Source organism: Anastrepha obliqua, chromosome 3 (genome assembly GCF_027943255.1).
Source record: "Anastrepha obliqua isolate idAnaObli1 chromosome 3, idAnaObli1_1.0, whole genome shotgun sequence".
Taxonomy (NCBI): Eukaryota; Metazoa; Arthropoda; class Insecta; order Diptera; family Tephritidae; genus Anastrepha; species Anastrepha obliqua.
In genome coordinates this window covers 130,175,909-130,191,927 of record NC_072894.1, presented here as the reverse complement: position 1 = coordinate 130,191,927, position 16,019 = coordinate 130,175,909, and the positions used below count along the sequence as shown (strand labels likewise).

Genomic DNA, 16,019 nt, shown 5'->3' with positions numbered 1-16,019 from the left:
TTGGTGGCATTGCCCAAACACTACCTGACGGCGACATGTCAGCCATTTCGTTTGTGTTGACTGATTTCTCATCGTTATACCCGGTTTGTTTGCCGCGCATGCGCTCGGCTCGTAGCAAATGTAACAAAAAAGGCAGCAATATTTTGACTTTATTTTTTACACCCTTTAGCATACCATGGCGACCACCACCACCAAAAAGCAATAAATATGTGAATACTTCAGTCGTTTGGTATTTCTTGTTTTTGTTTTGGTTTCCGTCGGCCTTCTGTTGTTAGCCTTCCCGATTGTGCCAGGTATCCACCCAATGCCTTTTATGCTGTCCATGTGGTCCTTCTTCTCGACCCGCTTTTGTGTGCGTTGGCCATAAATCTATCGAAATTCGGCTTGATTTGGCTCGAATGGCAGCGGCGCAGCAAATTGATTGCAGCCGGCGACAATGTTTGATTGACTTTGACGTGTTACTGTCATAAAATGCCTTGGACCGGTTGCGCAATTGAGTGTCCAAATGGTTATAAATAGAAACGAACTTGAATTTATGTATGTGCATACACACACATACAGCAACGAGTGTATGTATAACGAATTTTCTTCGTATTTTAATGTTTGACCCTTTCATGCAGTTTTTATCTCTTGAACTCCGCATGGCCAATCCATTCAGTAGAATTATTCAGCATTTGGTTCGGCAACTGTAGGAATATATATATTATATATATATATATGTATATATATATATATATATTTATGTATGTATGTATGTAAGTGCATGCAATATAAATATGAGGTTATTTATGCTGCAGGCCGATAAAGTTTGTAAGGATCTATTCACTTCACCCAAAATTCACATATGTAACATACAGTGGCGTAACTACAGCACCTGGGGCCCGTGGTAAATTCTTATGATGGGGTCCTATCAATAAAAATCGTCACGTTGTACTCAATTTGATTAAAAGAAACAAATTTTATTTCAACAGATGATTTTAATAAACAAAACAACAATTTAATTTCAATAAGTTATTTATTAAGAAAAATCTTTTTTTCGAGATTTCTGTTCCGCAAAAATATCTATAACATTATCGAAGTTTAGAAATCGGGCCATAGAATTTTCAATAGAATAGAATTATCAATTTTAGTTTTGAAAATGATCGTTCAGCACTAGCTGTAGTCACAGGAATTGTGAGAAATAACATTAATACAATGCATTTTTATTATTAATAAATCAGCAAGGCCTCTAATACACGACAATTTTTCTGTTTCGTCTCTGAAGGTGGATCGAAAACTTAGAATTTCTCTGCCAAATGATCAGATATGTCTATTTTATAAATCTCACCAAATTCTAGAGCCTTGTTTTAATAGATCAGTGTCATTTAAAACTTTTAACGTGGAAGGCTGTAAAACATTGAAATTTGAAACAATTTCATTAATTGGAATGAAACGCGATTTCAGTTGGTTTATAATGATGTCCAATACTCGATAAAATATATTCACTCTGAACAAACTTTTCAGATCTTGGAGGCGCTCATCTTTGCAGAGCTCGTCAAAATGGCGTTTGACCTTCCTCTGACGAGTATTAGAAAATTCAGGGGTGATGGACCATTTCTCAGCCACACTATTTGCTTCTATCTTCAAATTTTCAAATTCATGTCGATACCTTTCCAATACTTCTAGACAGATTTTCAAACATTTTACGGCATTTGAAAGATCGGTGGCTTTAGACTGAAATGCTTTAGAGGCTGCATCGATAGTAAGTAGGATCTTACAATGGAAAACCAGTAACATAATAAAATTGTAGCTTTCGATCTTCTTTTTGAGTGAAACAGCCTCATTTCTTTCATCTGATTGCAATTTAACGGAATTGTTTTCGTTTTTTCCACTTCAACAAACCGAACTTTTAAAGCAAAAACGGCTTCATAACGTCCTGCCCATATAGTAGGGTTTAATGTTTTCAATGTTATTGAATTTGAAGACTCGCTTTCTTCATTCGATATCAAACTTGATAAAATATTCCATATTTTGATACTATGCCCAAAAAAATGATAAATTTTTTGAATTACTAGCAAACCCGGCCCCTGCGCTGGGCACACTAAAATAGAATAGATATGGTTTAGAACAGAAAATATATGGTTTTCATATTATTTATTTCTTTATTCTTTATTCAAGCGCTTTGGCATAAACAATATTTTTTGTTTTTCTATTTGTTTTTGAGTAAATATAAAATATAAATTGAAAATCAGGAAAAAAGAAGATTGTTTTTAAATTTCAAATCAACGCATATGAATAAACAATCGTCTTTTTTCCTGATCATCCATGAATTTATATGTTTTATTAAGCATTGGAGCTTTTTTAACCATTATCCATTTATATTTTTCAAAAAAAAAAAAACAAAAAAAATTGTTTTTTCCACGAACACATAATTTCATTCGGATTTCACATTAAATTCTCAAATTTCGTAAGAAATTATTCACTGTTCCAAAATCCACTCCAAAAAAATTCACAAACAATTTTTACATGTTGCGCTTACGTTTTTTCCTTATGGCATCCAAATCAGAAAGAAATATTGACACATTGTAACTCACACTGTCAATTTGACAGTTCAGTTCCGCCCCAAGCGTGAAAAAAGTAAGCGACATTATGGCTGGCTCAAAAGAACGCTGTACCTGTTGCCACTGCTCCGAATTACAACCAAACTTTACGAAACCCATTTTCAATACTTACTTAACAATACTTTACCCCGTATTAAAGCACTTATCAACAGCTTTCATTTGATATCCATATTGTACATACACATCCGAAGGTTACCCGGGCCCACGTTTTGACCTATATCTCGAGACCCTATCTACCAATAGGTATCCAAACTATACGGAAACCATCTTCAATACCTCCTTAACAATGTGTGTAAGTTTGGTTTAATTCGGTGCAAAGACACGGCGGGTCCACGTTTTGGCATATATTTCCAGACCCTAGTCATCAATAGGTATGAAAATTACCCCGTATTAAAGCACTTATCAACAGCTTTCATTTGATACCCATATTGTACATACACAACCAAAGGTTACCCGGGTCCACGTTTTGACCTATATCTCGAGCCCTATCCACCAATAGGTATCCAAACTATACGGAAACCATCTCCAATACCTTCTTAACAATGTGTGTAAGTTTGGTTTAATTCGGTGCAGACACGGCTGGTTAGCGAACACACACAAAAAGTTGACTTTATTTTATATATAAGACTTTGACGTGATAACGTCTTATAATTCGATTTAACAGGCTGCACGCACGAAAAAATGTGTCGTTACCTTGCTCATATTAGTGTTACCTTGCTCATATGTAGTTACCTTGCTCATTGCATTGAATGAACTGTAAGCGAAAGCGCGGAAGGAACGACAAAGCAAACAAAGCAAACGAACGGCAACGTTCGACATCTTGCTCTCCCCTACTTAAGTGAGCGTATATATGTATGTATATGCGCATATCTATATATATAAAAAGAAGTTACATTTCCTTGGTAATCTTATAACTCAAGAACCGCCAAACCGATTGACACAAAAATTTTAGAGTTCTTTTCTATCTTTGAGGAGGTGGTTTGTGTGAAGTTTGATTGAAATCGGTGCAGCCGTTCCTGAGTTATGACATTTTATGTGAGTAATGGTTTCCTCTCATACGAAATACCTGTATGGGAAAAGCAACAACAAATACACAGCCGCTTATGAGCGTTTCTGTTGTACTGTTGTGGTTGTAAGTGTTGTGTGTTGTATTATGTTAATATTAATTTTGGATGAAAATATAATAAAAACTGGAGCATTCAAGGAACTGGAAAAATATTTTTAACTTTATTTATTTTAGCATAATTTATTTAGCGTAAAAAATTGAAATGGAAATTAAAGAATCAAAGTTTAATTACAAGTTTTTATCGGCTCTTTCACCTTACCTGTATATAGGTGACCACCACAATCAAATTTTAAAAAAGTACAGAAAAGGCTATTGTGACATCTTTAGAAAGTATGTTGAATGAAAAAAATCAACTAATTAACTGTTTAAACATTTTACGAGTTCTATAAAGAAAACTTAATATGAAAAATTTCTTGCGATATAAAGAAAACATTTTATGTATGGTGGTGCGAAGCCCACTGGGAAATGCTAGTGTACATATATAAATTCACGTATTTGTATTGGCATATGCCTTCTTATTGATTATTATTAATTTGATTTACTTGAAGAATTTAATATAAAACCAAGTTTGTTAATAATACCTGTTGTTTTAATGTTATTTATTATATATGAAGGAAAAAATGTATTTTAATATTTACCATATACCTTATAAGATATGTTGTCTATACTAATATTACAAAGAGGAAAACTTTGTTTGTTTGTAATGAATAGGCTCAAAACTACTGGACCGATTTTAAAAATTTTTTCACCATTCGAAAGCTACATCATCCACGAGTAACATGGATTATATTTTATTTAAGAAATAGGGCTCGAGATATAGGTCAAAACGTGGACCCGGGTAACCTTCGGATGTGTATGTACAATATGGGTATCAAATGGAAGCTGTTGGTGAATGCTTTAGTTCAGAGTATTTTTTATGCCGCTCCGTGACTAGGGTCTCGAGATAGAGACCAAAACGTGGACCCTAGAATGTGTTTGTACAATATGGATATCAAATTGAAGCTGTTGGTGAATGCTTTAGTACAGAGTATTTTTCATGCCGCTCCGTGACTGGGGTCTCGAGATATAGAACAAAACGTGGACCCGGGTAACCTTTGGTTGTGTATGTACAATATGGGTATCAAATGAAAGCTGTTGATAAGTGCTTTAATACGGGGTAATTTTCATACCTATTGATGACTAGGGTCTCGAAATATATGCCAAAACGTGGACCCGCCGTGTCTTTGAACCGAATTAAACCAAACTTACACACATTGTTAAGTAGGTATTGAAGATGATTTCCGTATAGTTTGAATACCTATTGGTAGATAGGGTCTCGAGATATAGGTCAAAACGTGGACCCGGGTAACCTTCGGACGTGTATGTACAATATGGGTATCAAATGAAAGCTGTTGGTGAATGCTTTATGATATGTTATGTTATGTTATGTTATGTTATGTTATGTTATGTTATGTTATGTTATGTTATGTTATGTTATGTTATGTTATGTTGTGTTGTGTTGTGTTGTGTTGTGTTGTGTTGTGTTGTGTTGTGTTGTGTTGTGTTGTGTTGTGTTGTGTTGTGTTGTGTTGTGTTGTGTTGTGTTGTGTTGTGTTGTGTTGTGTTGTGTTGTGTTGTGTTGTGTTGTGTTGTGTTGTGTTGTGTTGTGTTGTGTTGTGTTGTGTTGTGTTGTGTTGTGTTGTGTTGTGTTGTGTTGTGTTGTGTTGTGTTGTGTTGTGTTGTGTTGTGTTGTGTTGTGTTGTGTTTTGTTGTGTTGTGTTGTGTTGTGTTGTGTTGTGTTGTGTTGTGTTGTGTTGTGTTGTGTTGTGTTGTGTTGTGTTGTGTTGTGTTGTGTTGTGTTGTGTTGTGTTGTGTTGTGTTGTGTTGTGTTGTGTTGTGTTGTGTTGTGTTGTGTTGTGTTGTGTTGTGTTGTGTTGTGTTGTGTTGTGTTGTGTTGTGTTGTGTTGTGTTGTGTTGTGTTGTGTTGTGTTGTGTTGTGTTGTGTTGTGTTGTGTTGTGTTGTGTTGTGTTGTGTTGTGTTGTGTTATGTTATGTTATATTATGTTATGTTAGTGTTAACTCATTCTCTATATCCATACAAAATATCTATCAAACAAATAAAATTAAAATTTTCTTTTGAAAAATGCAACCATTCAATCAGTATTTTCTTATGACGTTATCACGTTAAACTATCGTCAGTAAACCGACTTTACAGACAACCTCTTTTTTTCAGTTTGTGTCCGAAAAATCCAAATATCTTACGGAACCCTATTTTTTTCCAAAATAAAATGTAATCCATGTTACTCGTGGATAATGTAGTTTTCGAATGGTGAAAGAATTTTTAAAATCGGTCCAGTAGTTTTTGAGCCTATTCGTTACAAACAAACAAACAAACAAACAAAGTTTTCCTCTTTATAATATTAGTATAGATTTCAAAAAAATTGTGCATATCAATAACCTCTCTCACTGCATCATTGAGTACTAGATTTAAATTATGAGCAGCGCAGTGAACATATACGCCATTTGGCTCAACATCTTTTATGAGTTTTTGAACTCCACCATAAGTCCCTTTCATTGTGTTAGCACCATCATATCCTGGTACTCGACACTTATTTAGAGGAATGTTTTTGTCCTTTATGGATTTAATAATTTGCTTGGACATTGCTAAGGCAGTTTGATCCTTAACTTCATGAAATCCCAAAAATGTTTCTTTAATGACAAATGCCTTAGGGAACCCATCACAATATTTTTCGATCATACAATAACGGTAAAGTTCACACATTTGAACAATTTTTGAAATATTTTGCGTTGTATCGAATATGATAGAGTAGAATGGTGCTTCATTTATTTCATTAATAAGTGCATTTTCTACTTTTAAAACCAGGACAGAAATTAGCTCATTTTGTATTTTCGGACTTAAATATTTTATTTGGCCCTTTGGTTTATTTAACAACTCTTGCAAAATCGGATCGTACTTTCCTAATAACTCAACAATACTAAAAAAGTTTCCTTTGGAGCTTGGATCACTGCTAACTGCGTTTTCGCTGTGGCCACGAAAGGCTAAATTACATGTTGAAAGTGTCAGAGTAACATCAAGGAGCCAAAAGGATTTTTCTTTTTTGATCATAGACTCTTGCTCTACATCGAGTGTTCCATGTAGTCGCCACTGTTGATATGTAAGACAGGAATCCAGATGAATTTTTGATGTCTCGTGTCTTTGTATGCCATCTACAATATGTTTCCAGTCGTCATAGCCCTCAATCTATACATTTTGTATATTCTTAGATGCCCGATTTGCGAATAACCGACATGGTTTACAATACGCACTCTGAAGTATTAAAGAATAGGAAAGCCATGTACGTTCAAGCTTGACACCAGACTTGGAAACAATATAGTAATGTTTTTCTATAAAAGATCTATTGTTACTATCTTTTAAGAAAGGGCCACTAGGTTTGCAATGTCCGTTTTGAACCTTACCTGTAACATATAGCGAAGATACAACATTTTTCATGCTAGAATATAATTCACTTTGATTTTTGCCGGTACCTTGTTGTGTTTGTTCTGGATCTGGATATTCACTGATGTTGGGTGCTGCATCTGATAACACTGGTGTACTTTTAGTAAGCTCCGATTCTTCACTTCTGGAGCACTGCTCAATAGATTTTTTAATATAGGGTTTTTCAGTAAGAGCGCTTCAACTTTTGAACTTTTTTGAATAAAACACAAACGGCTTGACTTTTTTAACTATTTTTTTTTATTATCGAGTTTGAACATATACATTTAAGTATGAAGTTCGATTTCTTTTGCATGACTACCGCGTGCACGTTTTACGAAGTCCAATGGTTGAACCCAATTTTCGACCACTCTTTTGCATAAATCGGCCGAAATTCCAGAAATTTCGCGTTCAATATTGGCTCTGAGCTCACAAATCGTAGCCGGCTTGTTACTGTAGACCAATGACTTCACATAACCCCAAAGAAAATAGTCTAGAGGCGTCAAATCACACGAGCGCGGCGGCCATTCGACCGGTCCATTTCTGGAAATAATGCGCTCATCGAACTTACTCTTCAACAAGTCAATTGTAGCGTCTGCTGTGTGGCTTGGGGCCCCATCCTGTTGAAACCACATGCCTCATGAATCACGTGTAAATTGCTTTCTGCCCAGTAACGCATATTTTGCTTGTTGACAAAGCCATTGAGCCAAAAGTGAGCTTCATCACTGAAGATGATTTTTTAGAAAATCTGCTCTTAAAGTAGCAGCAACAGAATGATTATTTTCATAAAAAATTTGCACGATTTGCAATCGTTGCTCAAGTGTGTAGCGTTCCATGATGAAATGTATACTAATGAAGTTTACAAATGACAAGCGAAAAATAAAAAATATTGCGTCGTTCGCCCTCCCTATCGGAAACAAGTTGGAGCGCACCTATTGAACAACCCTATATTTAAGTCATCATTTTTCAAGTACTGACTAATTTTAGGTAGCTTTTTATTTTTTTCTTCAGTTTCCTTCTTTCTCTTTCGTTTTTCGCTCCCACTTAAATATTTTCTGGAACTAGACATTTTAACTGGGGAGTTCCCCGATTATTAATGCTCACCCGAGCTGCCAACGTTCCGCTCCAAAATATATAGAAACCAATGAATGCATTTTAAAATGAATAAGAACCTGCGATTATCGGTATTTTGATTGACGGGTTTTTGGCGGTCATAAGTAAGTAAAATTAATCGTCACGCGTGCTTCTCTAAAAATGAATAAACATCTTTTTGTTAAGTTCGGTTGAAAGGCTAAACGATTTATTGATTGAATTTTAAGCAGAATTTATAAAAATATACTTTTCACATAAAATAAATTACTCATGTACAATGTAAAAAAATTCTTGACAAGCGGCCTGCCCTCTTGGGTCGGGGGCCTGTGGCATTTTGCCACCCATGCCACCCTATTGTTACGCCACTGGTAACATAGTTTAATCGTAGGCCTAAATATTACAGATTCAGCAGATATTCTAAACTGTTTGCGCTTCTTAAGCAAACTCAATGATTGACTTTAGGGAGAATATAAATACGTAGTCTAGAGCTCTCCCTTCAGTCTTAATACAATGGACTAAACAACGGCGGAGAGCCTCCATGAACTTCGTAAAAAGTGGCTGCCAACCCAGTCTAACCTAACTAAATTAGGAGAATATTTACATAAAGGGTCATCCCAAAACCGGCTTCCATATTTTAAAACAACTATTTTTATTCAAAATACGGCGTTTAACAATTATATGAGGAAAATGGCATCATTTATTGTCCACCATGAGCACATTTACAGGTAAAATCCGCCAAAGAGTTCATGAATGCCTAATTGTTGGGAACGTCGAGATGTCGATGCTGTTGTTTAGGTTGATCAGCAACACTCTGGGCCACAGCAGTGATATTCACAGAGCATTAAACAGTACGTCCAGCTTTAGTCTACCAGTTGTTCTTCTATTCCCGACAGAACCAGTTATTCAAATTTTTTCACCACTCTTTGAATTGTCGACTCCATCGGTTATTTTAACGCGTTGTTCTATAGAGTAAAAATGTGCATCTGCCTACTTGACAAACGTCAAAGGTAACATAAAAAAGCTACTGTCTAGGAATTATTCACTACTGGCATCTAGGCATTACTTTTGAAATACCCTTTGCTTATGTGATCACAAAAACACTCACCATTTATGGAGAATTTATAACTTTTCTGCTGCAGTGTCTCAGGCCAGGATGTCACAACCTTTTCAGTGCTATAGCGCTACATTTAAGGAGAAGATACGTTGGAGTCTTTGGGATTGATCGCAGAAACGCCAAGCGCCAGTGGACCACATTCCGATGACGTGCAGATGAAGTCGCAGTCTGCAGTGACCTGTGATAATACCCGTGAGAATTCTCAGTTTATCCTTCGGGAGGGTTATGAGTTCTTTAAACCTCTTAATAGCGGTCGCCTCTCGGCAGGCAATGGCAAACCTCCGAGTGTATTTCTGCCATGAAAAAGCTCCTCATAAAAATATCTGCCATTCGGAGTGGGCTTAAAACTGTAGGTCCCTCCATTTGTGGAACAACATCAAGACGCACGCCACAAATAGGAGAAGGAGCTCGGCCAAACGCCCAAAAAGGGGGTGTACGCGCCAATTATATATGTATATATATATAATAGAGCCTTGAGTGAGAGGGCATACGTCTCCGCTTAGAAGATGCTTGGAAAACTACCCATCAGCACAGAGCGCTTGCTTCTGCGGCCCTATATGCCAGCGTCTATGCCTTCTGGTCTTATTTTTTCTGACTTTTTCAGCTTTCTGCGATTTCTGCATAATTGTAGGGGACTCTCGGTCTTTCTGCGTAGGCCATGATATAATCCGTTAATAGCTCGATGGCTATAAATAACTATTTTCTCTCCAGCCGGTGGAGCTTCTACAAACATTTCATGTCTGTTTTCCACGAGTGTTTCCAACTGAGACCTGCATCTTTGAGGACAATTCCTGCATTCCAGAACGATATGTTCAATCATATTTGATTGGCATAAGTCTACTCATAGCGAAGAACTATAGAAACATTGTGAAATCCCTTAAACTGTGGGCACCATGGCTATGTTCACTCGCCCAGCCAAGACTGCGAATTGACAACAGCCAAGGTCCCGAACAATAGCCATGCAACCTGTGTGTAATTAGCTATTGAAACACATTTATTTCATAATTTACAACTTCATTTGCACGTTTGTGTAATTATTATATGCGGCATTATGCGCAAATAAAAATGTAATTAATTTCCTTTATGATGGCAACAAAATATGTGCCAAGTAACTTTGGCTGAGATTCAGCGGTAGATATGCACTTGAATGTATGCGTGTATGTGTATAAAGGTGCGTGTGAAGAAGCTGCAAAGTGTATTGAATACAATTTTTTCTATATGGCTTACTCACACACACGTACATACATTCAAACATTTTCGTTCAACGAACAAATGTTGCCAGTAAACCAGTACTCAGCCCACAGCAGCTTGCGAGATGCCACGAAAATAATGATGCTGCAGATATACGCAAAAACAACGATCTTGGAAGGCAACACACCATTAGATGGCATCATTAAGGATGCTTTTCATGGTCATTATTTTGTGGCAACAGCTGTGGCCAAAAATCTCCAAGCAGACATACACGGGCAGAGATACCACAGATACAAATGAATTGTGGCTGTGTCTGCATGTAGTTGTTGTATAATTTAGCGTCTGATGCTTCAGGCTTCGACTACGAAGCTTTTTCACTATTTTCACATAAATATGTGGGTATGCATTTATGTGCACTTTTGCGAGTTATTATGTATGTCTTTGGTAAGCATTGCTAGTGGCGAAGGCTTCACTAAAATGCCGAAAGGTCCTCCTTCTACTATTTCTGTAGTGAATATGTTGCTGTGATTTCAAACTTCATATTCGTTCACATATATATTAACATTTTGTTATCTATCTCGCTGCCCTGCCTGTATTATCGTACGTGTGCCTTCTTTTCTATCAACCGTTGCGCAGTTCCATTACTGCAGGCACGTCCAGCCAAACGGCGAGTGTAAATTTTTTGGGCTTGGCGTCTGTATGTTGACCAGACAGACAGTCTGGCAGAAATTTCGTTTATGGGAGTGTAAATAAATATCCGTAGTGAGCGCATCGCAGCCCACAGCAACTGTGCACTGTTTAAAAACAAAGAAATCGGAATAATAACCTGGAATATAAAAACTCAGATTTACTTTACATACGAAGGGCGTTTGAAAAGAACGTGCAAAGTCAGAGATATGGCATTACTGGCGCGTGTCGAAGTTGTGTTTAGTTAGCAACACCCCTTGGAAGAAAAAAACAAAAAGTTTTAGCCCGATCGGTATATTTCTCTGTGTTTGGCATTCGTTTGAATCGAGGAAGTCGAGTTAATCAGCCCTATCATAGAATCCGTCGTAGAAAATCTTCGATTACGAATGTTTACTACGAATATGAAAAAATTGTAATCGTGGGTTCCATGTGAACACGAAAAAAGTGCTGCCAAACTCAAATGTGAAATTTTGATATTTCGACAACAGCTCACTTCAATGTAAACAAGACAATTTAGCAAATATTCTTTAAGTTTTTGTCAAGTTAGCTGAATGGGTTGGTGCGTGATTACCATTCGGAATTCACAGAGAGGTCGTTAGTTCGAATCTCGGTGAAAGCAAAATTAATAAAAACATTTTTCTAATAGCGGTCGCCCCTCGGCAGGCAATGGCAAACCTCCGAGTGTATTTCTGCCATGAAAAAGCTCCTCATAAAAATATCTGCCGTTCGGAATCGGCTTGAAACTGTAGGTCCCTCCATTTGTGGAACAACATCAAGACGCACACCACAAATAGGAGGAGGAGCTCGGCCAAACACCTAACAGAAGTGTACGCGCCAATTATTTATTTTTTTTTTTTTAGCTGAATTTTCAAATTAAAATGTACTCGTTGACATGTGCGGCTCTGTCAATGGAGAAGGAAAGCGAAAGAAGCAAACGGAGTCTCTGAAGTGAGCGTAAAATATTGAGAGAGGCAAGCAACCCTTTCGATATGGGCGAATGTAAGTCCTCGCCTTTTTGTTAAAGAAGCAGTTTACTTAAAAATGGTTTAAAACAGGTTTATCAAAAGTGACCGTTTAAATAAAGCTGCATTTACATGCGTTTTGAGTTTTATTGAAGACAGCGCAAGCTCAGCGAGGTCGTCGTCCATAACTCCAGTTCTCCGACTATCCTCTGTTTTACAGTTTCTTGCGGAGGGAGGCTACCAATGGGGCAGTCGACATTTAGCTATGTATTAAAAGACGTATTGGTGTTAGTACAAACACGATTGTGTCCTCAGTAGGTAAATCTCAACATGAGTGCCAATGAAAAACAGCAAAGCAAGATGGAATTCTATCAAAAATACAGATTTCCTGGCATCATTCTGTGTGTGGATGGGACGCACATGAAAATTATTTCCCCCTCGAAAGAAAAATTCCTCTACTAATTACAACCGGAAGGGCTACTACAGTATCAATGCCATGATTGATTTCTCCTGTATTAGCTCCAACAAAGTGGCATACGCTGCCGTGTTGCTACAACTTTACACCTGTGGAAGTCACATAAAAGTGCATATAAAGCGTTTTTTAGTAAGAGCGCTTCAACTTTTTTTTTTGAATAAAATACAAACGGTTTGACTTTTTTAACTAATTTTTTTTTATTATCGAGTTTGAACATATACATTTAAGTATGAAATTCGATTTCTTTTGCATGACTACCGCGTGCACGTTTTACGAAGTCCAATCGTTGAACCCAATTTTCGACCACTCTTTTGCATAAATCGGCCGAAATTCCAGCAATTTCGCGTTCAATATTGGCCCTGAGCTCACAAATCGTCGCCGGCTTGTTACTGTAGACCAATGACTTCACATAACCCCAAAGAAAATAGTCTAGAGGCGTCAAATCACACGAGCGCGGCGGCCATTCGACCGGTCCATTTCTGGAAATAATGCGCTCATCGAATTTACTCTTCAACAAATCAATTGTAGCGTCTGCTGTGTGGCTTGTGGCCCCATCCTGTTTTTTGGAAAATCTGCTCTTAAAGTAGCAGCAACAGAATGATTATTTTCATAAAAAATTTGCACGATTTGCAATCGTTGCTCAAGTGTGTAGCGTTCCATGATGAAATGTATACTAATGAAGTTTACAAATGACAAGCGAAAAATAAAAAATATTGCGTCGTTCGCCCTCCCTATCGGAAAAAAGTTGAAGCGCACCTATTGAAAAAGGCTATACTTCAAAAAATTCTTTTTATTTAAAGTTTAGTTAATATCGGGCTTACAGTTTACACCGTTTTTATTTGTTTCCTTTTAAATCCACTTTTTATTACTCGTTCTATTTTTTGTCCGTTAGTCTAACGTCGTCGTAGAAAAATTGTACGAAACTCTGCGATTTGACGTTGCGAGTGTATTTGGTGAATGCTACTCTACGAATTTCGAATGTACGTTCGGAGCTATTCGAATCGTATGATTACAATTTCTTAGTTTCTACGAAAAACAGTCTATGATGAATTGCATGATAGGGCTGAATATTATTTTCAATCACTACATCGCACCAGCTCACGCCTCAGCAGTTGTGGTCGAAAAATTAAAGGAAACAGGGTTCCAACTCGTTTCACATCCCCCCATATTCTTCAGTCTTGGATCCCTCGAATCTCCGGGCTACTATTTATTTGTCCCCCATTTCGAAGAAATGGCTGGCGAAAAAAATGAATGCTGAAACGAGAGGCTACTTTTGAGGCTTACCTAGACAAATTCTATTATTCGGAAGGAATCAACAGCGTTGGACGAAGCATATAAGCCTAAAAGGCAACTATGTCAAAAAATAAGAAAAGGTTTAGCCCAAACAATTATGTAGTTTTTATTTTTGCACAACGACCCTTGTATATGTATGTATATAGAATCAGCATTTGCGCGTTGCAAACACTGTTTTGTGTACCCGAATTTTCATTCCAAAAATAAAGGTTCTCTGTGCACCAAAACTCACCCACAACTTTAAAAACTTGAAAAGTAATTAACCGTTGCATTGTAACCACATCACAACAGGCAACACATGGCGGCCATAAACTCGAAAACAACAAGGCAGCAAGCCAACAGTCAATGGGCGGAGATGACTCAGAATTTGGAATTGGCTTGCGGCAACACAACTGCTGCCGCCGGCTAATGATGCGAGGGCACTGAATTGTCTTGTACAAAAGTGTGTTAATGACCGCCAAAAGTGGACACCAGGAAAACGGCTACCAAAATCTCACACACCTACGTATGCAATACAATACATGCCACACTTGGCATAACGAAAATTGGATATGCCTTTGCTCGTCCTTTGGTTAGCAAATTATGTCGTCATCGCCGTCATTGGGAACGCTCAATGAGCTCGAAAACGTGCTGCAAACAATGCTTGAGTAACTGTTGTTCAGCTCATTGTGACTGCCACAAAAACTTACGCACAGCCGTACTTTGCATTGCACAATGAGACATGATTTTCAAGCAAGCTAGATTTCGGGCGCTCCGGCAGTTGAGTCTTCCATTCGTATTCGTGTAGTTGGCGACATATGCTGCATGCCACACTATTAAGGTCGCCAGTGATGTTGCTGCTGCTGTGGCTGTTGCTGCCGCTGCTCTGCAAAGTAAAGCCTCTTCCTTCATAGCCACAGCGCAACCAAAGTTGTTAGTCATGGTTTCGGCTAAGCCTTGCTGTGCGCGCTTTTTTCCTCCAACACCCTGCTTCGTTTTTCTATAGCGCATGTTGGGCGGTTGGTGCTTTATTTTGTCTTAATTGAGGGTTAACCGGCGTTGATTATGCTGCTTATGGGGTGGTGACTATGCCTGCCGCAAGGCCAACTGCGCCACTTGTGCTGCCTAGAAGCACTGCAAAAACACGCTGGCTGATGCCAACCTCGTCATGGCCTTGTGTTGTACACCAGGGCGTCCTTCTGTCAATACTTATGTGTTTTTATCCGCCTTAATGCCAGCACCGACTTAATGACTTTACACATGTTACCAACATTGACGTCGTGAACGACTTTCACATCAGCCTGTGTAGGAAGAAGTGAACTGGGGCGCGGTGACGTGCTCATAAACTTTGTCAATGTCGTTTTGTGGCATTAAAGTTGAAAGTTCATTTAGAAGGTCGACATTTTGTTTCAACGCTGCCATTGCCCACTTTAAATTACACAAATTGCAAAGTTTAGATATTCCACTTCCGAATTCAGCGAAAAGCACCTTTCTTGTACTTCTGCCGTAACCCATTTCACATATCTGTGTAATTAAGTTAAAATTATATTTTATCCTCCTCACCTCCGTTTTTAATGTTTACTAATTTCACAACAATTTTTTTCTTCTATTTGCAGGTCTGGTTCCAAAACCGGCGCACCAAATGGCGCAAGAAACATGCCGCTGAAATGGCCACCGCTAAACGGAAACAGGATATTATGGGCGGGGGTGAGCCGGACGGAGACTGCAGCGAGACAATGGACAGTGACAATGAAAGCCTGGATATGGGCGAGAATCCGGCGCAAAGCAAACGTTGTCGTATGGGTGATAATTACCGTTAGACTCTCTCACCATTCATGTGACATGCTGAGAATATGTGGCGCAGAGTTGGCTGGTCTGAGGCAGATCGCTTTGTATTCCTCTTGAGTGAAACGCGAAAGAAAGAAGAAAAAATATTAATTATTAACTAAGTAGTTATAAAAAGGTTTAATTATTTCCCAACAATTACGTACCGACGGCACGCGGTGATAATCCACAATTACTGAGTTTTAAGCAGTCTTTTGAAGGCTTGCTAGGTTGGGCTTGAATATTTTGTATAATGAGTAGTTT

The 16,019-nt window shown here is 37.9% G+C and overlaps 1 protein-coding gene across 1 annotated transcript in view; it reads left to right on the top strand.

Moving 5' to 3' along the window:
• Positions 1–15,754, top strand: part of LOC129241818 (brain-specific homeobox protein) — a 65,672-nt gene extending 49,918 nt beyond the window's left edge. Inside the window, exon 4 of the mRNA XM_054878340.1 lies at positions 15,548–15,754. Within this exon, the coding sequence (XP_054734315.1) occupies positions 15,548–15,751 (204 nt within the window). The 3' untranslated portion in view covers positions 15,752–15,754. The remainder of the gene's footprint in view (positions 1–15,547) is intronic.
• Positions 15,755–16,019: the final 265 nt, after the last annotated feature.